Source organism: Myotis daubentonii, chromosome 5 (assembly GCF_963259705.1).
Source record: "Myotis daubentonii chromosome 5, mMyoDau2.1, whole genome shotgun sequence".
NCBI classification, from domain to species: domain Eukaryota; kingdom Metazoa; phylum Chordata; class Mammalia; order Chiroptera; family Vespertilionidae; genus Myotis; species Myotis daubentonii.
In genome coordinates, this window is record NC_081844.1 from 59,639,318 (window position 1) to 59,664,629 (window position 25,312).

The window sequence follows — 25,312 nt, forward strand, 5'->3', positions numbered from 1 at the left end:
TGAGATACTTGAAGCTGGAGGCTCAAGTGCTTGTTGTTGGTGGCTTTTGAGATCGTATCACCCATAATTGTTTTTGTGCAGTTATATCCAAAGAATGAAATTAATGGTCATGATAATCTTGGGTAGGTTCATTTATTGTCATTTGTCAACATCTATACAGGACTTGGGATTGGTTTCAGGATAGGACAAGGAATGGAGCTTTAGAGCAGTCTTGATTTGGTACTTCCTTTCCATGTTGAGTCTCACAGTGATGTAGTTCTTGGACTGCAGATTATATGCTCTTTGTAGACATAAAAAACTTACCTTGAGCCCACTTTAAACTTTCTTTCAACCTTTTGTTTTTCTTTTTAACTGTTTTTTGTTTGTTTGTTTCTTTTAGGCATATAGTTGTCCTATGTGGGCCCCACATTCTTACCTGTATCCTCTGCACCAGGCTTACCTGGCAGCCTGCAGGATGTACCCAAAGGTTCCTGTCCCTGTGTATCCTCAAAACCCTTGGTTCCAAGAAGCTCCTGCTCAGAATGAAAGTGATTGTACTTGTGCTGATGCACACTTTCCTATGCAGACTGAGCCCAGTGTTAATGGTCAAATGCCACAAGCAGAGATTGGACCACCAACATTTTCTTCACCTCTGGTTATCCCTCCATCTCAGGTGTCTGAAAGTCATGGACAGTTGTCTTACCAGGCTGATCTTGAATCTGAAAACTCTGGGCATCTTCTTCATGCTGAATATGAAGAGTCACTAAGTGGCAAGAATATGTTCCCACAACCGTCCTTTGGACCGAATCCATTCTTAGGCCCAGTTCCCATTGCACCTCCTTTCTTTCCTCCTGTTTGGTATGGGTACCCTTTTCAGGGATTCATAGAAAGTCCAGTAATGAGGCAGAATATTGTTCTGCCTTCTGATGAGAAAGGAGAATTGGATCTACCCCTGGAAAATCTGGATCTGTCTAAACAAGGTGGTTCACCTTCAACAGGTGAGTTTCAGGAGGCCAGATGCGAAGACACACAACATGCTCTCCCTGAAGCAGATGTGAGTGAGCATGAAGGCCGGGCAGAGCAGTTGTCCCAGACACCTAAGGCAGATCTGGCATTGGTTTCCATCCCTCCAGTAGTGGAGGGAAAGGCTCATCTTCCCACTCAGAATCTAAACAGAGAGAGAGAAACTGTGCCTGTTGAACCTGAGCCTAAAAGGACCATTCCAAGTCTGAAAGAAAAAACAGAAAAAGTGAAAGATCCTAAGACTGCTGCTGATGTGGTCAGTGGGGCCAACTCTGTGGATAGCAGACTACAGAGACCAAAAGAAGAGAGTTCAGAAGATGAGAATGAAGTGTCTAATATTCTGCGAAGTGGTAGATCAAAGCAGTTCTATAATCAGACGTATGGAGGCAGGAAGTACAAAAGTGATTGGGGCTATTCTGGTAGGGGAGGATATCAACATACAAGAGGTGAGGAGTCGTGGAAAGGGCAGCCAAGCAGAAGCCGAGATGAAGGTTATCAGTACCATCGAAATGGCAGAGGACGGCCCTATAGGGGAGATAGGAGGAGGTCAGGGATGGGAGATGGCCATCGGGGACAACACACTTGATGGCTGTTGTTGCAGTGTATTAGAGCAGAAACTTTTCTTAGGTGGAATGTTTCTAAAGGCTTTAAAAAAATACATTAAAATAAAAACCCAAATTGGAACTATCTCCTCCCCTCCCCCTTTACCCTCACTTCTATCCTGGACAAGAGATTTTGGATATGTGTTCAAGGGGGCAGGTGAATTCCTGGCGTTGCCATTTCTCTTTGTTCAAAATTTGTTTATGGGGTGACTGCCCCCATAAGTAGAAAATAAGTTTGTTAAAGTATTTTTTATAAACAGCTTAATATAAAACATTATAGATTTAGTGTTTGTTTTTTTTCCTTAAAATAAGTTTAATTTCAAATGTTGGAAATGCGTGCTGTATAGTGTTTACTAAAGTGACAGAAAATACACCATTTGACACATGATAGATTCCAAAACATAACATTGCACCAAATAGAAATGTATATTTTATTATGCAATGCCTTAGTCATAAACTGGGCTCAAACAGTTCTTAGGCTAAAACACTGTTGTCTTTTGAAATGCTTCCAACCCAAAGGCCTTTCATCTCAATATCTGTCAAACTTGAATAATGTCTTCTTTTTAATATTACACATAAGGCAGCCTATTAACCTGTGTCTTAGAAATGTTGTATATAGTTCTTTTAATATTAATAGGGTATATTTTTGAATTTTGGTATTTGTTGAACTTGGGATCGCATACAAGAACATATGTTTAAGAAATAATAGGAAATACAATGAAATGGCTGTTTCCACCAAGAATTCTTAGCACTGGTGTAAATATGGTGCCTACTCGAAAGAAATGTAGATGCTATGCATTTTGAAAATAATCTGCATCTGTTAAAACTGCAGAAGTTTTTTAATGCCACTTTAACACTAATGCACTGACAGATTTAAATATTTTGAGAGACGAAATGTTAAAAATTTTTAGCTTGACAGGTTTCTATAGAGTTCTGTGTTTTGTTTTTTCACTTTGCACCATTGGCTGTGTCCATCACTTTACATTTGCATGTTCAATTTGTCACAGCTGGAACTATTATACAGAAAAGGATGATTGTGACTTCTAGTTCTTTTCTAGAGGATGCTGCTAGAAAGTGGTTTTGCTTTGCATTTTATAGCTTGTTACCTCTTGGGTAACCTGTCAATCCTGCTTCCTTCCCGTCTTCGTCTTCACAGTATTTCAGTAGAAGTTATCTTTGCATGTTGCACTCTGTCCTCATTTGGAGATTTGACTTTGAATTAACACAGTATTCATTAATCTGTGTTATACTGTATAACTATAGCTTTTATTTCTCATTTGTACATACTAATGTGAAAATCTACCCTTTTTTATGTTCTCTTTTGATCAGGAAGTTTGAGCGCTATGCAAATAAAGTAGTAATTTCTCTTTGCATGCCATGTATAATATACCTAGCCAAAAATGGATTTTTTTAAAAAACAAATACAATTCACTTGAATTTGACAAACTGAAACAGATGAGTTTTCTGGGTTCTCTGATAACTTAACAGAATTGTTTGGGATGCCAGCTAGGCTCAGTGAATCTCCACTGTACTGTAATAATGGTTATTTTACCTCTGTTTTAATTACCTAATGTCTGTGTAACTGCTGATTCGAGTAGTGATTATCATTTACATGTTTTGTAACAAGATTTTAGAGAGCACTTTGAAAGATATTTTATGATGGTGCTAAGTAAAAACTTTAAAGACTGAGATGGTTGTGTGGAAATACTGAGAGAACCTGCCGAAAGGAATTTCTGTTGTCACCTTCTAAGCTCTAACAATTGGGGAAGGTACTGCTTAAGCCATTTCTTTCTTAGTTAACATCAGTTGTTATGGAATGAGATTAGCGGGTCCTTTATTCTCAGCTCATATTTTTTAATGTAAGATTAGTTTATCTGATAGTTTTTATGAAAATCACCTTTAGATATTATGGCCAGATTTAAAAGTTCGATGTAAATTTAAACTCAGGAGACCAAAAGAAATTGGTGTTTCCAGTGTCTTTTATTGACTGGGATTTGATCTTCTTAGTTTCTTCTGGAATTGTTGAAAATTGGGTAGGAAAGAATACTGTTCATTTCTTCACTGTCTTACCTCAGTTGAGTAACAACATACTCTATAGTTCCTGAAAGAAATACTGATTTGCTTGCTGTTTCCCATATTTACCTCCAGGACATGATGGAAACAGTGCTGAAAGAGAACTTTACAGATGGTACTTTACTCAGTGACCTCTGGAATAAAAGAACTCTGAATTTTGATAATTAGTTTTAAAATTATGAGTCTTTGCATGAAGGTCAGTTTTGTTTTTTTTTAGATTTGTTTTAAATGTATTCAGGGGATTTGCCTTATGCTGAGGTCAAACTAAGCAAGCTTTTGTCCTTCATTCTCACTGAGTCATATGGTATGTTGACATGAGATACAATGTTCATCATATAATGTTTCCATATAAGAGAAACTAATGCTTAGAAGTGAGAATCATTTGTATTTTGAGTTGGAAATTATGGAACTTCACTGTATCAGGATCATATACATTTTAAAGAACAAATGTTTAGAATGACCAAAGGTCACTTCTTTTGGCTTGTGCTAAACTTGATTTTTTCCCTTTTAGTATTGGGTATATTTTTCTTCAAGTTCTTCTCAGATAAAATCTTCCTGTTGTTCCATGTACTCCTTGGCAGCAGGATGCTAGCATCTGTGTAATTCTCATCCTGTTTGCTGGTAACCCATATATTCATTTTCATGCTGACTTGAGCTCAGACCCTGCCTTGATTTGGCAGGAGTAGGTTTTCCCAAACCACAGTGCTTAGTTAATGCAAACTGTATATTTTGCATTATGTTTCCTTTGTGACTGAAGATTGAATTAAAATGCCTGTGAACTGCAAACTTGCTTATGATTGACTTGGTGCAATAAAGTTCCTTTCTAACCATTTCTGGTTTAGAAAACATTCAGCCATCCTAGAAACTAGCAATATTTATTTATGTCTCATTTATTTTACCTTCAGTTTTAGATGAGGGAATTGTAGTCTTTCACTTGTGGGTACTAAGCAAGGTCCATTTTGGTGTAGCTGAAGAAAATGCATATTTGGCTACACTATTTCTGTTTACTATATTTTGCTTCTTGTTTAAAACCTTAATAATGGCTCAGTTCCAGCATGTCAGTCTCAAAGAACTAAGGTTTTACTACTAGTGTCAGCCATTTACTTTCCCACTAATTGGGATCCCCCCCAAACCCCACAAATAAGTTTTAGAAAATCCTAGAAAAGGGGAGATTGCATGTCTTAATGCTGGGGAACAGCAACTTTGGTGTTGAATTTACTTGAATGGATTAAAATTGCATTGTTACAGAGATAGAAAAAAATTTAAGTATGAAAAATAATAGCCTTATACTGAGTATAAATAATACTTTAAAAGCATGTGAAGATGTGATCATTTGTGATGTTACTTGTAAAAAAAAACTATATATAAATATCTTTTGAAGTGTTGAAAGGAAAATAGTACTTTATATTCTTTATCATATCACTTTTTGTAAGTGTTGCATATATTCCTGTTTATTTTTCTATGTTCTGTTTTGTAGCCTTAAGAAGTGTTTCAAAGATATCTGAATGTATCAGAGTAAATGCCCTACATGGTGTGATGCTGCATTATATATGAAACTGTGTGCATATATTAAATTTTGTCTGTTGATTTTGCTTGTGATTCTTTGGTTCCAGGGTTAACCCAGTATATAGCATATAAATCTTAAGAGGAGCTTAGTGAACTTGTGAAAATAAGTGATGGTTTTTATTGAGTCAGAATTCTAGTGTGTGCGACTAAAAACCACGTGGAATTTATAAACTATGGGGTAGGTACTGTTCTTTTCCCTACTTTATATATATGTAAAAAACTGAGACAGGCCAAGTAATTTAATTTAAGTCATGCAACTAAGTGGTAGGATTTGGATTTTGAACCTAGCTGAGAGGTTTTAAAGCTAGTGCTCTCTGCCACTTTTTCAGCAATCATGATGGGAATGTATACTATCTAAGAGTAATTTCTAGATTAAATGGCCCTTTTATTTTTTAAAGTTACTAATCAATATTTGTGTTCTGAAGAAAGATAAGGCAGCTTATTGGAAAACTTGGTTTTTGTTTTTTGAAAAATAAAAGCAAACCCTTTCTTAAGGGTGTTTTTTCATTAAGTCACCTAAGTGTACGGCTAGTCAGTACTTGATTAACCTACTTACTAACAGGTACTTTGTTTTAGAATGGCTTCTCCAGAATGCAGAGTCTGAAGCAAAGGCTTCATTACAGGCGTTTAATAGAAAGTGATAGGGTAGGTAAGTTGGTTAGTCATAGAGGCCAGTTTTTAGGGATTGCTTGAGGTGCTGAGTGAAGTATCACAGAACCTTGAAGGATCAGAGGGAGAAAGAAAGGAAAAGGGGGAGGAAGCATTTATCTGTGTGAGTGCCACTTTCTTTTGCCAGTAAGTCAGTAGAGAAGCCAGAGCATGGGGAGGGAAGCTAGAGGGGGGTTGGTGTTGGTTGGGACCGTTGCAGAACTGATCACTTGAAATGGAACAGTAAGGTAAGACCAAGTGACCACTGGTCCACAAGAAGCGTGCCCTATCCAGGGTTTCTCCAGAAGTTTTCTATAATTGGAAGGGCCTGCTTTTTCACTTTGAATATTTTATATTTTCATTCAACTTTAGGTACATGTATAGGGAATAAGTAGTATGAGAATATTTAAACTACAAAATGAGTAAACACAACTTCTCTTCAGAGACACTAACTTACACTCTTTCAAAAGTTGAGTCTTGCACTCCGCAGAATAGTGAAACTACAGCCATTGATAAAAATGTCATACTAGATATTTATTGATCTAGGAATTCATTAGAGCTCAAAGTCAGCCATTTAAAAATACATACCAGTCTTATGATTAAATTTATTTTTCACATTTACAGAAAAATCTTGTAAAGATTAAAGCTGTAAATATAAAAAACGAAGAGTGGTGTTCTTAAGGCCTCCTATGCCTTTCAATAGTCTAATGAAACTAAACTGGCAAGTTATTGATTCCCATACAAAATTTGTGTAAGCTATTTTTTTTTCCTAACTGCATAAGCTAATTTTTTTTTTTACTGATCTCCAGGTGGAAAAAACGAACGTAATGCTATATACTACCTACGATACATGTTACTGTGTAACTTGTTGCATGCTTTCTGTAAGTTGTTTTCTAAATTAGGAGTTAGTAAAAGCATGTTAAGTCCTCTATAATTTTATAAGGTATGTTTACAAATCAGGGAGGGGCCAGAAGTGGAGACTAGAGGCATAGGCATGAAGCCATGCTCTTCGGGAAGGGATTATTGGATGGACATGACTGGTAACCGCATTAGCAGAGAGCTGTGTGGATAGGTGAGACAGACTACGGCACAGGCAAGGCTGGGAACTGAAATTTACATTAAAGCCAGGAGCACCCCAGTAAAATGGGCACTGATGGTAATAACAAATTTCCTATAAACAAGCCTTTTCTGGCCTGGGTTCCAGATTCTTAAAGGGAAAAATACAAAACAAAACACTAAATGTTTTCACATTTGTTTAGGTTTGAGGTCCAGGAATCTACAAGCTAAGATTAAAAGTGGTTCCAAGCTGGAAATACACTTGGGTCACCTGGTAGAAGCAAACTGAAAGCCTTTGGGCAGACCTCAGTCAAGGAGCCAAGGTTATTTTAACAAAACCATTTTGACTTATAGTAGCTTAAACAAATAGGGATTTATTCCCCTTTCATAAGATAATCTGTAGCTGCTGGTCACACCTCAGACTATCATTTTTGGTATTTCTTGTGCCACTTTATGGGCGCAACACATCCACAAGGGTAGGTACCAGATATCCTTTTATTGGAAAAGCAAGAGGGCCTCCAGAAACACTCTCCTTCCCCCGCAAGAGACTGCTTGCTACTTTCAATTTCATGGCTAGGACTGGGTCAGCATGGCTATGCCTAGCTGTGAGACTAGGAAAATGCAGAAGATGATTGTCATGAGTGTCTTAGCCCAATTATGAATCACCATCTGAGGCTGGGCACACTGCCTACCCTACCAAGTTGGTAAGGAAGGAAGTGCTTGTAGTATGAAGTTGGGAAGGAAAGACAAAGCCTCACTGAACATCAGCTCACAAACCAAAAGGAAGCAATCCAAGAGTAAGACATAGACTAATTGCAGAGTAATGCAAGTATTAAGTGTTTCAAAAGATTAAAAGACAATGGAATAAAAAAATTATAAGCTCCTGAACCACTGCTATCTTGGTAATTCTAGCTGCTTCTCTAGCTGGTTTTGCTTTGTCTCTTCAGTCCCTACTTTGAGCATGTAAAAACCTCTAACTTGAATCTTGAAAGCATGGGGAGTCCACTACAGTTTGCCTGTGTCCATCCTTTCACTAATCTCTTCAATGCCCATGCTGATCTCTGCCTCTGACCTGATATGTTCTGCTTTACATGGATTATTTTACCATTTATCATTACAGGTACTATTTTTTTTGGTAGCTACCTCCTTCATGTAGCCCTTTCTAACTCTCCAACATAACTATTTCTTGCCTGAACCACTGAGTGCTCATATTACACCAGGCACTGGGTTAAGTCTGACATACACGTGTCTAAATGTTAATGAACATGAACGAAATTACAGAACTGAGTAGTTATCCTTTCTTCCTACTGTCTGTGGTAAATAGATCCATTCCTTCAATACTGTAGAGGCATACTACATTACTAGGTACCAAACTATACACTGAATTATTAAAATTAGTTCTAAACAGTTGATAGGTACAAAATATAAAATTCAGAAGGTAAGAGGTATATGTCACCTTCCTATTCTTTAATCAAGTTATTCTTCCTCAAAGCATTAAGCTTCTTGAGTATCCTTCTGTGTACTTTAATATTTTGTATATTTTCATATGAATGGTGTATTATATAAACACTGTTGCACCATGCTTTTTTGCCTAGAGATTTCTTCCAATCAGGACATATTCAACAGTCTCTTTTTAATAGCTAACTTCTGCATTGACGGTGTTTCTGAGTTGGTAATAGTGATTTTATAGAAAAATTTTTTTTGTTAGCAACTGTAAGCCCTTTTCTATTGCCACAAAATTTTAAGGAACAGCTATGTTTTTAAATTTTCATCTGCATGAAAAATGTAATACATATTCTGTCATAAGCAGTAGGTAGAACTGTGCTCTATATATTGTATATTCTTTTGGACAAAATACGGAATCAGTAAATAAAAATAGCTTTTGGCTTATTTTATTCAATTTTTTGAAATAAACATCCACAAATTTAACCTATCCTTAAAAATAGGCACTACATATTTTAGTATAATCCCATTTATATACAATACAAGCCCTTTACATATTAACACTGGTAACCTTTGGGAGGGTAATGTGAAGGGAGATCATAACTTTTTATTCCATAGATTTCGGTGCATTTGAATTTTTCACAAATATGTATTTCTATGTAATAAAAGCCTAATATGCAAATTGACCAAACTGCAGAACAACCAGTCACTATGACGCACACTGACCACCAGGGGGCAGATGCTAAACGTGGGAGCTGTCCCCAGCCCACAGGCCCCAGGCCAGCCAAGGCGGGTGCCAGCAGGGGCCCTGATTGTCCCGCTGGTCACCCCACTGAGGGAGGTGACTGGCGGCAGGGCTGGCCGGTGAGTGGGCTGGTGCCACCCCTGGATCGCCCTTGGGGGGCAGGGCTGGCGAGTGGGGGGTGCCAAGCTGGCCAAGGCGGGTACCAGCGGGGCCCCCAATTGCCCTGTTGGTCATCCCAAAGATCGACCCTGATCACCAGCCAGGCTTAGGGACTCGTACCAGTGCATGAATTTCATGCACTGGGCTTCTAGTTTATATATTAATTTTAAAGGCCTAATGGGGCCGTTACACTTTTTTGTCCAATTTGCATATCAATCAAAGCTATTATTTCAAGTAACTAAATTTAGTCTGTTCAATAATTTCAAATATCTTCCTCTAGTTTGCTTGCTCCATTAATTCATTTAGTAAACTCTTTCCCTCACTTATAGCATGGTAGTTCCAGTTCATTGCATTAGTCAGAAGCATAACTGAAAGTGGTTTCACACTAGAACAGTGGTTCTCAACCTGTGGGTCACAACCCCTTTGTGAGTCGAATGACCCTTTCACAGGGGTCGCCTCAGACCATCGGAAAACACATATTTACGATGGTCTTAGGAACCGAGACACCGCTCCTCTATCTGTCTCCAGATGGGTCCGCCCACATGCAGACGCTCACATATGAGTACCCGGCGTATTACAGGGTTGAGGCGTTAGGAAGATTGAGAACCACTGCACTAGAGGGTTCCTATTGCTCAAACTGAGAACTCGGACTTGAATAAATTTTTTAGAACTTATGCCCGGCTGGTTGTTTCAGTGGTTGAGCCTTGACCTATGAACCAGGAGGTCATGGTTTGATTCCTAGTCAGGGCACATGCCCAAGTTGTAGGCTCCATCCCCAATGTGGGGCCTGCAGGAGGCAGCCAATTAATGATTCTCTCATCATTGATGTTTCTATCTGTCTGTCCTCCTCCTCCCTTCCTCTCTGAAATCAATAAAAATATTTTAAAAAAGAAAATTAGAAGTATAAACTGAACGTGGTTTCACACTAGAGGTTTCTATTGCTCAAACTGAGGACTTGGATAAAATATTAGAACTCTTGCTTTGCATTATCCAAAACTAAACAAAAGAAAAAAAAAGTGAAATAGATGTACATAATATCCTCTGTATCAGTGATGGCGAACCTTTTGAGCTCAGCATGTCAGCATTTTGAAAAACCCTAACTTAACTCTGGTGCCGTGTCACATAGAAATTTTTTGATATTTGCAACCATAGTAAAACAAAGATTTATATTTTTGATATTTATTTTATATATTTAAATGCCATTTAACAAAGAAAAATCAACCAAAAAAATGAGTTCGCGTGTCACCTGACACGCGTCATAGGTTCGCCATCACTGCTCTATATCCAAACTTAGAATTAAGTGTATTTGGTACAAGAGATACTATCTGGGGAGTGTTTGAATTAATGTTGCCTTTAGATAAGTGGCTCACAGTTCTTGCCTGCCCACCAGAAATCTGTGGAAACTTACAAATATATAAATGCTTAGGCACCAACTTGAGAGATTTTTGAGCCTGTACTTTTAAGGGAAGCAAGCGTTCTTTACAATGCATTTTCCTAAATCTTAATTAGTGATTATAAAAAGGTATGTTTAGAGAACCATTACCTTGAGAGCAATTACAGAATATAGAATCTTATGGAATGCTAAGCTGAGTATATCGAAGTTAGGTTGTTTTCTTGGTGAAAGTTGGGGGATATTGAAATGATTTTTATGAAGATATTCATAAGTACCAAAAATTGTAAGCAATGCTTAAGTTGGTAAGAGCAATTTCTGACAGTGGTGGTTTGTAGATGATGATCTTTTGAAAGTCTAAACACACTGATAATATAGTGCAAAGACTGAAAACAAATATAATCCTAATATTTATTTATCAAATTTCATCAGTGGAATCTTAGACCAACTTTAAAATAAGGGCAGTTCATTATGTTGACATACGTTGCAAACCATGTAAGTAAGTACAGAAACCTTTTTCAAGAGTTTTAAAAGGGGGCAACACTGGTCAACATTTGGTACATGAATATAGTACATCCACTGAAAAATCTTCCCACACATCATTAAAGTTTGGAGGTAATTGATATAGCTTGAAATGTGTTCATTTTAGAATGTTAGAGGCAAAAAGGGCCTTATCATCAAGAACAGAAAAGTGGCATGTTTTTTGTGGTTCAGACTACAATTTACAATACAACTGGCTTATGTTACAATAAGTAAATTCTACTTCAGGCTCTAGAGTATGTGGGACATTAAACCTGATTAAAATTTTATATGCCAAAAATCCCAATGTTTTAATAAATGGTTTATCGATATTGTCAGATTCAGTCTAATCATCCAAGAAAAAGTAGTTTCCACTCTTCTTTTGTTCTACATCCTAAGAAATAAAATAGAGAAGGAACAAAAATCAACACCATTCTCCTACATGTAGAGGTAAGACTTTCACTCACAGTATTACTTAGCATTGTTTACAATAGTTACAACCTCCTCTGCACTCAGGTCTGTTTCTGGATATTCCTGGGTCCATGACTTAGAAGCAAGATTACTACCTCTGCTCCCCATCCGTACTACAGAACACTTCCCTTGGTTCACGTCAAGCAAAGCCCTTCACATAAAATACTTATAAAGTTGCCATGAAAAATACTGTTTCCAGGAAAACTATTAAATTCCATTTTCATCATTTTAAGCTCCTGGTACAAAAGGTCCATATTGTTGGTTTGAGAACTGCCTATTACACAAAATATGTAAAAAATTTCCCCAGTGCTCTTTACTGACTGGCCAGTAATGACCCATCTACCTATTTGCCTAGCTGCTCACTTATTAGGGTTAAGGTATGACTGAGATGAGTGGGCAGAGAGAACCAAACCATACATTTCTGCAAAAAAAAAAAATAAATAAAAAAAAATGACAGTACAAAGTGTTCAATAAAAAGGGGGGGGGGAACTAAACACAGAAAATAAAAAACCGTGTTCATAATACTTCAGCAGAAATTCTTAGGAAAAATAAGTTCTCCATAATCAATGTTCTAGAATTTAGGTCCTCTTTTCTGCTTAACACTAGAAAGACTGAAATTTAGTATATACCTATATTGCCCAAAAGCAGTCAAAATGACTGCATTGTGAAAGAATAATATCAGAGCACTCTTCACTTATGTTCCTTAGCTTTTCCAATAACTCACTTCTATTCGCCATTTCTTTCATGAATTTAGGGCGCAAAAGAAATAAAATAACTTATTAGAACAATTATCACTGCATAAAGATTCGAATAACAAGTACTAGTTTAGCTTATTGAGCAACTGCAACTTCTCAAGTATCGACAATTTATCATGTACTTGTATGTTATCATGTGACGGTAATCGAAAAAAAATGAAAACTGTTATTTCAATACAGAGCCGAACTGTTATTACTCAATTCAATAATAAGAGTCATTTGATTATTTAAAATTTCCCAAGCAGTCAAAATGACTGCTTTTGGGCAATATAGGTATAACACACACATATATATATACCGGAAATGAAGGAGGGGGAGGTAACTACAATTATTAATAAACGCATTTATATGTTGTACAAAAAGTCCCAAAATTCTAAGACATTGTGTCCTTATATACATAATTGTTTTTCTAATTGAAATTAAAAAGCAGTCAAAATGACTTCCTTAGGCAATCTAGTGTTAATGTTTTCCAAAACTGAAATTTGTCATTTCATTCTCCTGGCCAGTGAGCAACAGTCATAAATAAAACACAGAAGGCTAAAGGCAACATGATGTGTACGATGACTCTGTCTCTGCCTTCCAAAAACTCATGGTTAAGTCATAAAGCTAGCAGAGTACAAAACAATAAAATCTAGTGATTGCTACAGGTATGATGTATGACATACTTCTACAGTTTCTAAAGTATTATGATAGCCAGAGACCACAAAATGTAAGCAGCATTTTAAAGAGGCTCTGCAGGGGATATAAAAACAATTTTTTTTTAACTCATTTTAAAAATGAATTTTTAGTGACCAAGAGATTATTGCCTTCTGATAACAAATGGTATTTCACAGACTACATCAAGTGTAGGTGGCACAATTATTTTAGATACCACAAGGAAAGAAAAAGTGCCAATTAAACTGACAAAATATTTGTCCATTGTTTAGAATTTTATGATCATTGAAGGAGTTTATTTAGACAAACTACATATTTTAATTATGTTGTTCCTATGCATGCACAAAAAAACCCCCAAACTGATTAAGGTATTTTTAAAAACTTGTTTCACTGGTGAATTAGTGTAATCTTTCTGAAGGCAGTTAAATGGCAATTAACACAGGTGGTACAAGAGTGGGTACAACTCAGATGACATGAACAGCTCTGCCGGAGTTCAGGTAGCAATGGCAGCCACATCACAATTGCTGCCCGTAAAACTTAAATATGCCACCAGGTATTAAAATATGAAAAGCATGACTCTTGGAATTAATAAAATATAATACAGATTTTAATTTGAAACATGCCTTGAGTTATCCAAGATTTAAGATAGTTTTTCTACATACCTTAATAGAATTGAGTTTGTTTATTCTTGGCCTATAGTTGTTTGGATCTCTTCTGAATGTAATTTCAAGCTGAGATAAAAATTTATTCATGCCAGCCAAAAGGGTTTGAGGACTAGAAGAAAAAGAAGGTCAATTTTTATTAAATTCTACCCCTCAAATTTAACTTTTTGGGATAAAGAATCACTGTTCCCTCTAATTCCCCAATCCTAAGTCATCTGGATAGTAGTATAACCACAGCATATTATAAACTCTATGTTCTGAAATGTCTTCGTGTGTTCTCTATAGTTTGGCTATAATATTTTTGTGCAAAACTTAATTTAACTTGTTGCTGATCTGGAAAAAACCATTTAAGAAGTACTATAGAAAAGCAAAGATCATTAATTAGGAAATTACAGAATTTCAAATCTGACGTTTTTAGGGGAGAAAAGACTTTAACAGAAAAGGTAATATTTATGTTGGAAATTAGGCACTGGAGGGAGTATTATACAACATAATGATTTCTAATAATAAGAACTTTTAAAATGTCTGTGCTTTATTCATCCTAAATCATGCTAAATCACATCACATACGTGGAACATTTTATAAACATTTTATAAATACAAAGAGGATCATTATTTGAATAAATAAGCCTTATATGGCCTAAGAAATGTCCCTAATCAGTAATTGACGTATAAATTTAAAATGAAAATAATGGAATTCTGGAAAGTTTAGTAAGATACTTATATTTCATGAATGAATTATTCAAATAGCAACTCCATTCCTCCCTAATCCAGAAAATGTTATGTTGGAATCACATAAAATTACTGTTTTTATGGGTCAAAAATGGTTGAATATAGTAATTTCATATGGGTCAACCTTATATGTTAGGCTTCTCTACATTACAAATGCTCTCAAGCCAGTAAGGAGAAAAATGATAGGAAAAAAAGAGAAATAGTAAAATCATTACATTTGGGGTCTACTGTGACCTTTACCACAATCATGTAACCTATGTGGATCAGTCTTTATATATCCTATGTGACACGTATGGTTTTCAAGGTTATTGCAAATTCGGAATCCTAATGTGTTTCGGAAATCCACATAATGCAGGTAAAACTTAACATAAATGAAAAGGCGAGCCCTAACTGGTTTTGCTCAGTGGATAGAGCATCAGCCTGCGAACTGAAAGGTCCCAGGTTTGATTCTGGTCGGGGGCATGTACCTTGGTTGCAGGCACATTTCCAGTAGGAGGTGTGCAGGAGGCAGCTGATCGATGTTTCTCTCTCATCGATGTTTCTAACTCTCTATCCCTCTCCCTTCCTCTCTGTAAAAAATCAATGAAATATATATATTTTTTTAAAAAAGGCGAGAGGCTCAGAACTCTATATGCTTATCCCCCTGGGCCAGGAGTTCTATACATTGTCTGAAAACGATTCTGCCGGATCCCATCCAGTATTCCATGTGAATAATCTTGGATGTCAGTGTATAATTTCTATTTCTGGCTATCTTTCCTTCTTAAAAATTAAAATGGTTTGAGTCCCCAGGTGGCTCAGTTAGTTGGGGCTTTGTCCCATATACCAAAAAGGTAGTGGGTGGGTTCGATTCCCAGTCAGGGCGAGTATGGTAGGCAACCAACGGAATGTTTCTCTCTCTCCGCCTTCCCCTCTCTCTAAAAATCATTTAAAAAAACCATATCCTCAGGTGAGGACTAAAAAAAAAAAAAAAAAAAAAATAGTATGAGTAGTGTTTGTAAGCTTATTGGAAAATTTTAAATAACTTTCTAATTATTAAAAGTTATAATTAGGCTGAATATTTTAGAAAGTAGTTTTACCTGTTTGCAACTGTGTTCTTAGATGGAACACCATCAAAAACAATGACTCGATCTGCTAGATAGGTGGCCATGATGAAGTCATGTTCCACAACAAAGGCTGTCTTCTTAGCATGGAGTATGAAACTAAAACACATAATTGCAAAATCACATAGTTTTATATAATCAAATATTCAAATGCTATATTAAGCACAGCTGTATGCCAGTACACGTAACCAAAAATACTTTCATGAGGTCATTACCGTTTGACAACTCGAGCTGCCATCAATCTTTGTTCAGAATCCAAATATGCAGATGGTTCATCAATTAAATAGACATCAGCAGGTTTGCCCAAACAAAGAGCTAAAGCTACTCGCTGCAGTTCACCACCAGATAATGTCTGTACCTATTTGGAGAAGGTTAGCAAACCATTTAGAGACATCCAGTTTAAAATAATGAAATAACAAAAAAATTAGAGTACCTCTTGATCGATGATGTTTTCAATTTGCAGAGGCTTCATTACATCAGTCACAAATTGTGGATGAGTATAAGCATCTCGTATCTTTTCATGTAGTAATTGTCGAACACTTCCCTGTTTTTAATGGATATTGAAATTTTATTTCAGTACAGAACTACTCTAATTATGAATTGTAACAAAGTTAAGTTCCAGAGCAAAACTATGTCAATTTGCCACCAATAGCTATCAATGGTGTTTTTATGCTTATCTGTCATCTATGGCATGTTCTGAAAATTTTAAATTAAACCCATCATGTCCAACAATAAAAAAGAAAGCAATAATCTTGAAATTTGAAAGTAATAAATGATGAATGTTTCAGGGGAGAAGTCACTGAGAGTAGGAATAATTCTCAAGGTCAATGTATCAGTAAGATAATACAAACTGATAGGATGAATCTTAAGATGCACTGCTGATTATTTCTGGAGAGGTCTGAGTTTGTAACTTAAAAGGTAAGCTTAGCCGGGCTGGTGTGGCTCAGTGGTTGAGCATCGACCTATGAACCAGGAGGTCATGTTCGATTTTCGGTCAGGGCACATGCCCAGGGTTGCAAGCTCGATCCCCAGTAGGAGGTGTGCAGAAAGCAGCTGATCAATGATTCTTGTCATTGATGTTTATATCTCTCTCTCCCTTCCTTTCTGAAATCAATAAAAAAAATATATTTTTTAAAAAGGTAAGCTTTATAGAAAGTATCAATGGTAAAATTTTTTACTGTAAGCTAAGCCACCTCAAATAGACCTAAGAGAGTGTTGAGGTACTGAGTATGGATATTGTAGTCAAGAAGTTCATTACAACACCTGCAGAAACTAGAGATTAACTTCATGTTTTCAAGGTTCATCCATATTACAACATGTATTAGTATTTTATTTCTTTTTATGGGTGAATAACATTAAATTTTATGGATATACACAGGGTTTATTCCATTCATCAGCTGATGGACATTTAGGTTATTTCCCACATTTTGGCTATTATGAATAATGTAATCGTGTGCAAATTCTTGTGTTCAGATAGTCTTCATTTCTCTTGGGGATATGTCTAGGAGTGAAAGTGCTGGTTCGTATGTAACTATGTTTAATTGTTTGAGGAACTGCTAAGTTGGTTTTCAAAGTGGCTGCATCATTATCCATTCCCACCAGCAATGTATGAGGTTCATATTTCACCAATACTTCTTTTTTTTAAGTCATCCCAGTGGGTGTGAAGTGGTTATTACATTGTGGTTTGGATTTTCATTTCCCTAATGACTAATGATGCTGAGCATCTTTTAATGTGCTTATTGAGCATTTGTATATCTTCTCTGGAAAAATGTATATTCAAATCTGTTGCTTATTTTTAAATTAGTTTTAAGAGTTCTTTATATATTTGAGATAAATGATTTGCAAATAGCTTATTCCATCCTGTGAGAGGCCTTTTCACTTTCTTGATCATGTTATTTGCAACACAACACTTTAGGTTTTTAAAGGTTCATTTTGGGAAAAGATGCCTATCAGATTTTAAAAGCATTTTCTTAGTGGAAATGAATCGACTATAGTCTTAATACCTTTTCTAGACCTTTAAAAGCATATGTTTTTATTGATTTCAGAGAGGAAGGGAGAGGGAGAGAGAGACAGACATATCAATGATGAGATAACCATTGATTGGCCACCACCTGCATGCCCCCTACTGGGGATCGAGCCCGCAATCAGGGCATGTGCCCGGATTGGGAATCGAACTATGACCTCGTTCATGTATCGAGGCTCAACCACTGAGCAACGCTGGCTGGACTCTAGACACTTTTTGATAAAACTGTACAGAAACTAATTTGAATTTTGATATAGAAAAGATTAACATTATATATATGTGTATGTATGTATGTATGTATATGTGTGTGTGTGTGTGTATATATATAAACTTTAATAACCAAATAACAGAATAACTCACAGTTGATTTGGGACTGATTTTCTGTGGCTTATAACTGACATTTAAAACTGGTACTTCTCCTGCAAAATAATGCAAATAAATAAAACACTGAACACTGCCCAGATCTTTAACATTTACTACATAGAACTGAGTAAAAGGAATCAAGATTACAACAGTACCTCCTTCATCAGGTTTCAGTCTTCCAGCAAGCATTCTGATAAATGTCGTTTTACCAGTACCTGGCAACACAACATATGACAAATTGACTTGAAAGATGCTCCACATTTCGTGTAAATCACTATGTACTACTGGGTTTTAATTGAGAAATTAGTTTTAAAGATATACACTGACACTACTGAATTCTGAAGGTCATGCAGAGAAATACTTTCATGATTCACCTCTCAAGTATCATTCTAAACTAATTAGGAGGAATATAAACTAGTTAAAACTAATAATGACCACTTTAATAAATGATAGGCCTAAGTATTAGACTTTGGCTACTTTTTAAAATATGATATTTAGCTAAAATGTCAATGCATACAATTTATTAAGACAGAATAGTATAATTTATACCATCATTGTGAAGACCATTTACATGAAATATTTAAGTTAATTGCAACCCAGTTCAAAATTCCTTCATTAACTAAAGGCTGATACATTGAACAACCCTCATAAAAATGTTCTTCCACAGTTTTATAAGCTACTAGAGGCCCGATACACAAAATTTGTGCAAGGACGTTGGCCCCGGCCCCTGCCCACCACCGCCACGGCTGGGGGTCCTCTACCACGACCCCTGCCCGCTGCGGCTTTATCCAGAAGGAATGCCATCCGGTGTAATTGGCATATTAGGTTTTTAAAGGTTCATTTTGGGAAAAGATGCCTATCAGATTTTAAAAGCATTTTCTTAGTGGAAATGAATCGACGACTATAGTCTTAATACCTTTTCTAGACACTTTAAAAACATGTTTTTATTGATTTCAGAGAGGAAGGGAGAGGGAGAGAGAGACAGACATATCAATGATGAGAGAACCATTGATCTCTGTGGCTCAATAACTCATTTTTAACTTTTATTATTATAGATAGTATACCATTCAAATGTTTTTTTTGTGTTTGTTTTTAAATCATGAAAGCAATATCAGATATTTGGTACTCAAATTCATCTCATAATTATATTTATGATGGCAACATAATATTAAAAAGTGCTGGTAATAGAACTATTTACAAAGGTAGACTAGTTTGGATTTGAAATAAGAAAATCTCCAAAAGAAAGAGTGCAAGAACATTTAAAACATGATTGCTTGTGAATTGCAAATATTGTTTCCTTCTTATCAGTATTCTATGTGAATAAATGCCCTATCAATTTATAGAGAAACTAGATTTCAAAAAAATCTTATTTTTACTGAAGGTTATAAGACAAAATAATATGAACTTGATTGAATGACAGTGAGATTAAATCACATAACGTTACAAAATGTGAACTATACTGAGAAATGTATGGATTCAATCCAGCTTCCAGACCTATAACTGAGTTTTTCATGGAGCAGTTAAAATTAAGTTACTAGGTAAACAGAACAGATGTTCACATATCATAAAATTAGAAAAACTTACCATTTTCCCCCAACATCACCATGATTTCAGAATCTGTAAACTCTCCAGCTACAATTGCTAGCTCAAACTCTCCCATCTTTTTTCTCATTCCAGGATATTTATACATACACATTTTTTTAACTTCTTCTTCATTTGCTGTCTCAGCCACTTTAAAAACAAGTGATGCATCTCTGAATCTCAAATTTTCTGTTGGAACGTAGCCGTCCAAAAAAATGTTTATGCCTATTGAAAAATCATTGACAATAAATTAGTAAAGATCAATTAAAAAAACTCTCTACTGCAAGAAATTATTACATAAGAGTTCAAACCTCAGGCTCTCTTGGGATCACTGTAAGCACAGGCTTTTAATTTCTGTGGATTTATGATAACATGCAGTGCCAACCCAGTGTTTTATGTATCTAATGAAAGTTTAAATAATTCGTGCACATATATGTGGCCTATATACACACACACACACACATACAAAGCACATCCTTTCATTACGATGTGATTTTATAAGATATTTCCCCCAGGAGGTTTAATGCAAAAGCATACGATGCCATTTCTGCTGCTCATTTTTAACTCACAAATTGTAATTTTTCTCTAAAAATGACTAGTAAAAGTGGATTATTTTCATAGATTGACATAAAATGATATAAAATAGTTTGGGGAATAACTTTAAAAAAGCAACAAGTTCCTTTTCTTTTTTTTAATATTTTTATAGGAACGAAGAGGGTGAGATAGAAACATCAATGATGAGAGAATCACTGATTGGCTGCCTACCGCACACCCCCTGTGGGGGACCAAGCCAGCAACCCGGGCATGTGCCCCAAGTGGGAATTGAACCACAGCCTCCTGGTTCATAGGTTGATGCTTAACCACTAAACCACGCCAGCCAGGCTGGGGAATAATTTTTTAAATAAACTATTTAAATTACGAGTATTCATTTTCACATGAGCTATAAGTATACATTGAGGTTATAATGTACTGCATTTATTCCAATTATTTTTGCAGGTTTCTAAAACATTGATAATAATGAACTTCATTTGACACTTTTTGGCTTCATTTTACAAAGTCAAACACCATTATCTAAAAGATTTTAAAGCCTGGCTAGTGTCACTCAGTGGTTGAGTGTCGACCCATGAACGAGGAGGTCACAGTTCCATTCCTGATTGGTTTGGGCACATGCTCAGGTTTCGGGCTTGATCCCCAATAGGGGGCATGCAGGAGGCAGCTGATCAATGATACTTTCTCATCATTGATGGTATCCCTCTCTCTTTTCCTCTCTCTGAAATCAATAAAAACCAAAACATATTTAACAGGATATAAAAACTGGAAATAAACTAACTTATTATACATGAGAATCCTTCCACACTAAAGTTGTTAAGATCCATAATGAAAGACACAGAAATGAAAAAGTGGATTATTTGGGAAACAAATAAACAAAAACACTCTTTTTCAGTATTTGCTATATATAAGAGAAGTAAGAGAAAGACTGGCTGAAGTTTTGGAAGGTCTTGAAAGGAAGTCTAAGAATGTTATTTGTTTCATCTGGAACTGAGAGCCACATCAGGGGGCCTGTTAAGCTCAGCCTAAAACATAGGTGTGTTCAATAAATATTTGCTGACAGAACATATGAAGAGATACAGTGATTTTGCCAAAAATAGCATTTAAAAAAAAATCTTTATGTGAGGTTAAAAAAATTAAAACCAAAAATTAAATAAAAACATAAACTTGAAGGAAAGGAACCTTAGTGAACATTTAGTCCAAGTGCATAATTTACAAGGTAAAAGGAAGATGCAGAGAAATAAGGGACTTTGAGCAAAACATTAATAAATCAACCTTTACATTCTTACTGCAATGTTTGTCTTACCGCTTTTACAGTTTAAAGAGTTATATATCTTGCTTTAATTTCAGTTTTACTAAAGGAAAGCAGAAAGATTAAGTGGTTTGCTATTTGAATTGTTTTAACAAAAGGCACATTAAAAACCTCACCGGGGATTATTTTTTCAGTGGCAAAGCCTTTCACAAGGCATTCATAAACAGAATTGACAAGTGATTATCCACATAATTTTCAACAAGATTGTAGAACTATTACTACTATATGCTAGAGTAGATACTCAATAAATAAATATTGGCCAATTGAGGCAAATAAAATGTAAAGAATAACTTCTAATATCATCTTTTTAAGACTATTAGAAAGAAAACTGAGCAATCTCACAATTTTTCCTTAAAATATGTATCTATTTATCTAAAAGTTTAAGAAGTGATAACAAATCCTTCCCCTTAAACTTAGCCAAGTTGGCGTGGCTCAGTGGTTGAACATTGACCTATAAAGCAGGAGGTCACGGTTCGATTTCTAGTCAGGGCACATGTGCAGGTTGCGGGGGGTATGCAGGAGGCAGCTGATCAGTGAGTCTCATCATTAATGTTTCTATCTCCCTTTCTCTCTGAAATCAATAAAAATATATTTTAAAAAATATTTATATATTTTTATAAAATAAAAAAGCTACCACTACCTTTTTATGCAAAATGTATAATGCAACAGAAATTTCCTTTTCCAAAAGGGCTTTAGGTATCACAAAGACTATTACTTATAGACTGCTATTTTTAAAAATATGGACTAAGTAGTCCTTTTCGGTATTCTAGGTTGTCAGCTGAAGGCAGAGCCAAAGAGAAGAAATATTAAGGAAAATAAAAGAAAGAAAGCAGAGAAAGGAAATAGAAATGAAAAGGAAAAGGCATACCAGATGGAGAGTGCACAGATATTGTTTCAGGAGCCACTTAGTGGTAGGCTAGTTTTTACTTTTGTCTAACTTAGGTAGGGAAGAGCATGGAAAAGAGAGGCCAGAGAGGCCCTCTTTCCTGCAAGTAGAAGGAATACATAAAAATATACTAAGTTGCCGAAACCGGTTTGGCTCAGTGGATAGAGCGTCGGCCTGCGGACTGAAAGGTCCCAGGTTCGATTCCGGTCAAGGGCATGTACCTGGGTTGCGGGCACATCTTCAGTAGGAGATGTGCAGGAGGCAGCTGATCGATGTTTCTCTCTCATCGATGTTTCTAACTCTCTATCTCTCTCCCTTCCTCTCTGTAAAAAATCAATAAAATATATTTAAAAAAAAATATACTAAGTTATTTTACTAGACTTATAGTCAGTTCCTAAATATATACTTATTTGTATAAGTATATATACTTACTAAACTATCTTATTAGACTTTTAGGCAGCCCTAATTCTACAAACTTAGGATAGATAACATACATTTGAAACCAGATAAGCACTAAATGAATTTTAAGAGTTTCACTACTGGTATTGGCCTGTCACAGATGAAGTTGAAGATGATATATAAAAGTTTCTATAGAAGCTAAAATATAAAAGAAACTTAATAAATAGTAAAACTATTTATTTATTGATAAATAAATAAATAAATAAGTAAATAAATAAATAGTAAAACTATTCTGCCAAGTTTATTTCTATCAACCCCAACAGAAAATTCTCCAAAAAGATACAGGTTTTGTATTATAACTGATGAATATAACCAAATATATATTCTGTTACATGAGTAAATTTCATGAGACTAGAGTTTTAGGTAAGTCATATTAGAGGGACTTAATATCAACAATAGTACATTTTCTTAAGCATTAGAGAGAATACAAATACAGCATTGTGAAAACAGTTTTGCAAGTTACCTTCTCTTACACTAAAAGGCATAGTGACAACACCGTATGCACTTGGTACGCCATATAAACAGCAGATGAAGTCAGAGAGATAATCTAATACACTTAGATCATGCTCCACCACAATGATATATCTGAAAATTAATATAGATTTAAGATGTAACAATATATATAACATTAAAATTATATTTAATTATAACTGCTATGTAACTTTTATAAACCACAGTGTAAATTTCAGGAAAAGATATATATTTTCAAAAAATTAAGTATAAAGACCATATTAAACAAAAGCCATAAAATATTTCTTTAAATATGACTCTATCAATGTTCATATTTCAAACTGGTATCCTAAACTAAAAGAAAAAAGAGTTAATATTAAATATATAAGAAATATATTTTACTAATATACATTTTAAAATAAACTTTACAAAGCAGAAACAATTAATAGATTTAAATCAGATGTAGCCTAACTGATTATTATGCTATTCCCCTTACACATTCAATCTCTCTACTTGTCCCATGCTGGCTGTGGTAGGGGATGCATGGAGAATCACAGACAGAATCCTGAATCTGAGAATTTCCAATATAGCTGGGAAAGACAAATCTCACTTTCTTCAGGTCCCTAGACATGGCTCTGTTTCCAAAGAAACAAATAACATAATTAGACTTTCTTTTAAGACCTTCTAAAACTGAAGCTACCATTTTTACTTCATTTATATATAGGACACACTGAAAAATGGGTCTTTCATTATTTCCTAAACAATCCACTTTTCCATTTGTGTGTTTCAGGGGTATTCTATCTTCTAAAACGTCTCCTGCCTAAATCCTCACTTGTTGGAAGTCCCTCCTACCATCTCAAATCCTAACTTCTGTAGGAAGACCCTTATAGTCAAATGAATGTTCATTCCCTCATTCTTGAACTTTTGTCACTCTGATCTAATACTTGTACTGAGTACCCTACAACTTGTCCACAAACACCCTGAAGGCTGCAATGATCTTTACTCTTGTGTTATCCATCAAACAGATATTGAATAAAGTTGTTGAATGATGAGGAATTTGGACTTATGTTAATAGGCAATGGGGAAAATGATAGGTTCTTAAACAGCATTATCCAGTAGAACTTTTCTTGATTATGGAAATGTTCTATGTTGTCCCATGTGGTAGCGATTAACTACACGGAATGCGCAGCACTTAGAATGTAACTAGTTTGATTAAAGAAATGAATTTATTTCAATTAAAATAAAAATAGCAAAATATGGCTAGAAGCTACAGCCCAGTTTTAGAATAAAAGAATTATATGAAAAAACATCACTTCAGGAAGATTAACCAGGCAAGAAGAACCATACTTTCTTAAAGGAAGCTGTCACAGTAATCCAGGTGTCAGGTAGTAAAAGTAGGAATGAAAAGTAGGGGGAAAATTTAATATGAAAAGGAAGTATTAGTGAGCCAGTACTCACCCTGCCTTATGTTTCTGTTGGCAATATTCCATTACCTGGAATAGTCCTCTATTTTTTACCATTAAAATCTTTAAGGCCCAATGTAAGGCAACACAGTATTATCTAGTGTTTTTTAATTTACTTTAAAAGGAAAAAACAAAAATCAGGTCAAACCTCCTGTTTTCCTTACTTTCAAATGGAGCTTATGCAAAAGTTCAAAATGTAAAAAAAAGCCAGCTGGTGTGGCTGACTGGTTGACCATCAAGCCATGCACCAAGAGGTTGCTGGTTTGATTCCTGGTCAGGGCACATGCATGGGTTGTGGTCTCAATCACCAATAGGGCCCATGCAGAAGGCAGCCGATAAATGCTTCTCTCTCATTGATGTTTCTCTCTCTCTCTCTCTCTAAATCAATAAAAAACATTTAAAAATGTAAAAAATAATTTAGGAGGACCACTCTATTTTCTGAGGATTTGGAAAAAAACAGGAATCTGCACCATAATGAGAAATCTATGCTGTGAAAATTTATACCCTACAATTAATTTTGGTTTAACTGTTGGTTTTTATTCTTACTGAAGATATTATTAGAGGTCAAATTCTAGAGAATCCCTTGTATTATTTTTCCTTTCTCCAATCCATCCTCTCTTTTTCATTGTTTACCCAAAGATAATGATCTC

The 25,312-nt window shown here is 35.4% G+C and overlaps 2 protein-coding genes across 7 annotated transcripts in view; one reads left to right on the top strand and one right to left on the bottom strand.

Annotated features, from left to right (window-relative positions):
* OTUD4 (OTU deubiquitinase 4) overlaps positions 1-10,275 on the top strand; it is a 52,267-nt gene extending 41,992 nt beyond the window's left edge. For all 4 annotated transcript variants that reach the window (XM_059697921.1, XM_059697923.1, XM_059697924.1 and 1 more), the window contains one exon: positions 380-10,275. In XM_059697921.1, coding sequence (XP_059553904.1) covers positions 380-1,588 — 1,209 coding nt within the window. In that variant the 3' untranslated portion in view covers positions 1,589-10,275. The remainder of the gene's footprint in view (positions 1-379) is intronic.
* Positions 8,824-25,312, bottom strand: part of ABCE1 (ATP binding cassette subfamily E member 1) — a 32,185-nt gene continuing 15,696 nt past the window's right edge. For all 3 annotated transcript variants that reach the window (XM_059697927.1, XM_059697928.1, XM_059697926.1), the window contains 9 exons: positions 23,213-23,334; positions 19,547-19,768; positions 18,118-18,177; positions 17,960-18,018; positions 16,010-16,120; positions 15,792-15,934; positions 15,553-15,675; positions 13,746-13,857; positions 8,824-11,597 (listed from right to left, as the gene is read on the bottom strand). In XM_059697927.1, the coding sequence (XP_059553910.1) occupies positions 11,550-11,597; positions 13,746-13,857; positions 15,553-15,675; positions 15,792-15,934; positions 16,010-16,120; positions 17,960-18,018; positions 18,118-18,177; positions 19,547-19,768; positions 23,213-23,334 (1,000 nt within the window). In that variant the 3' untranslated portion in view covers positions 8,824-11,549. The remainder of the gene's footprint in view (positions 11,598-13,745; positions 13,858-15,552; positions 15,676-15,791; positions 15,935-16,009; positions 16,121-17,959; positions 18,019-18,117; positions 18,178-19,546; positions 19,769-23,212; positions 23,335-25,312) is intronic.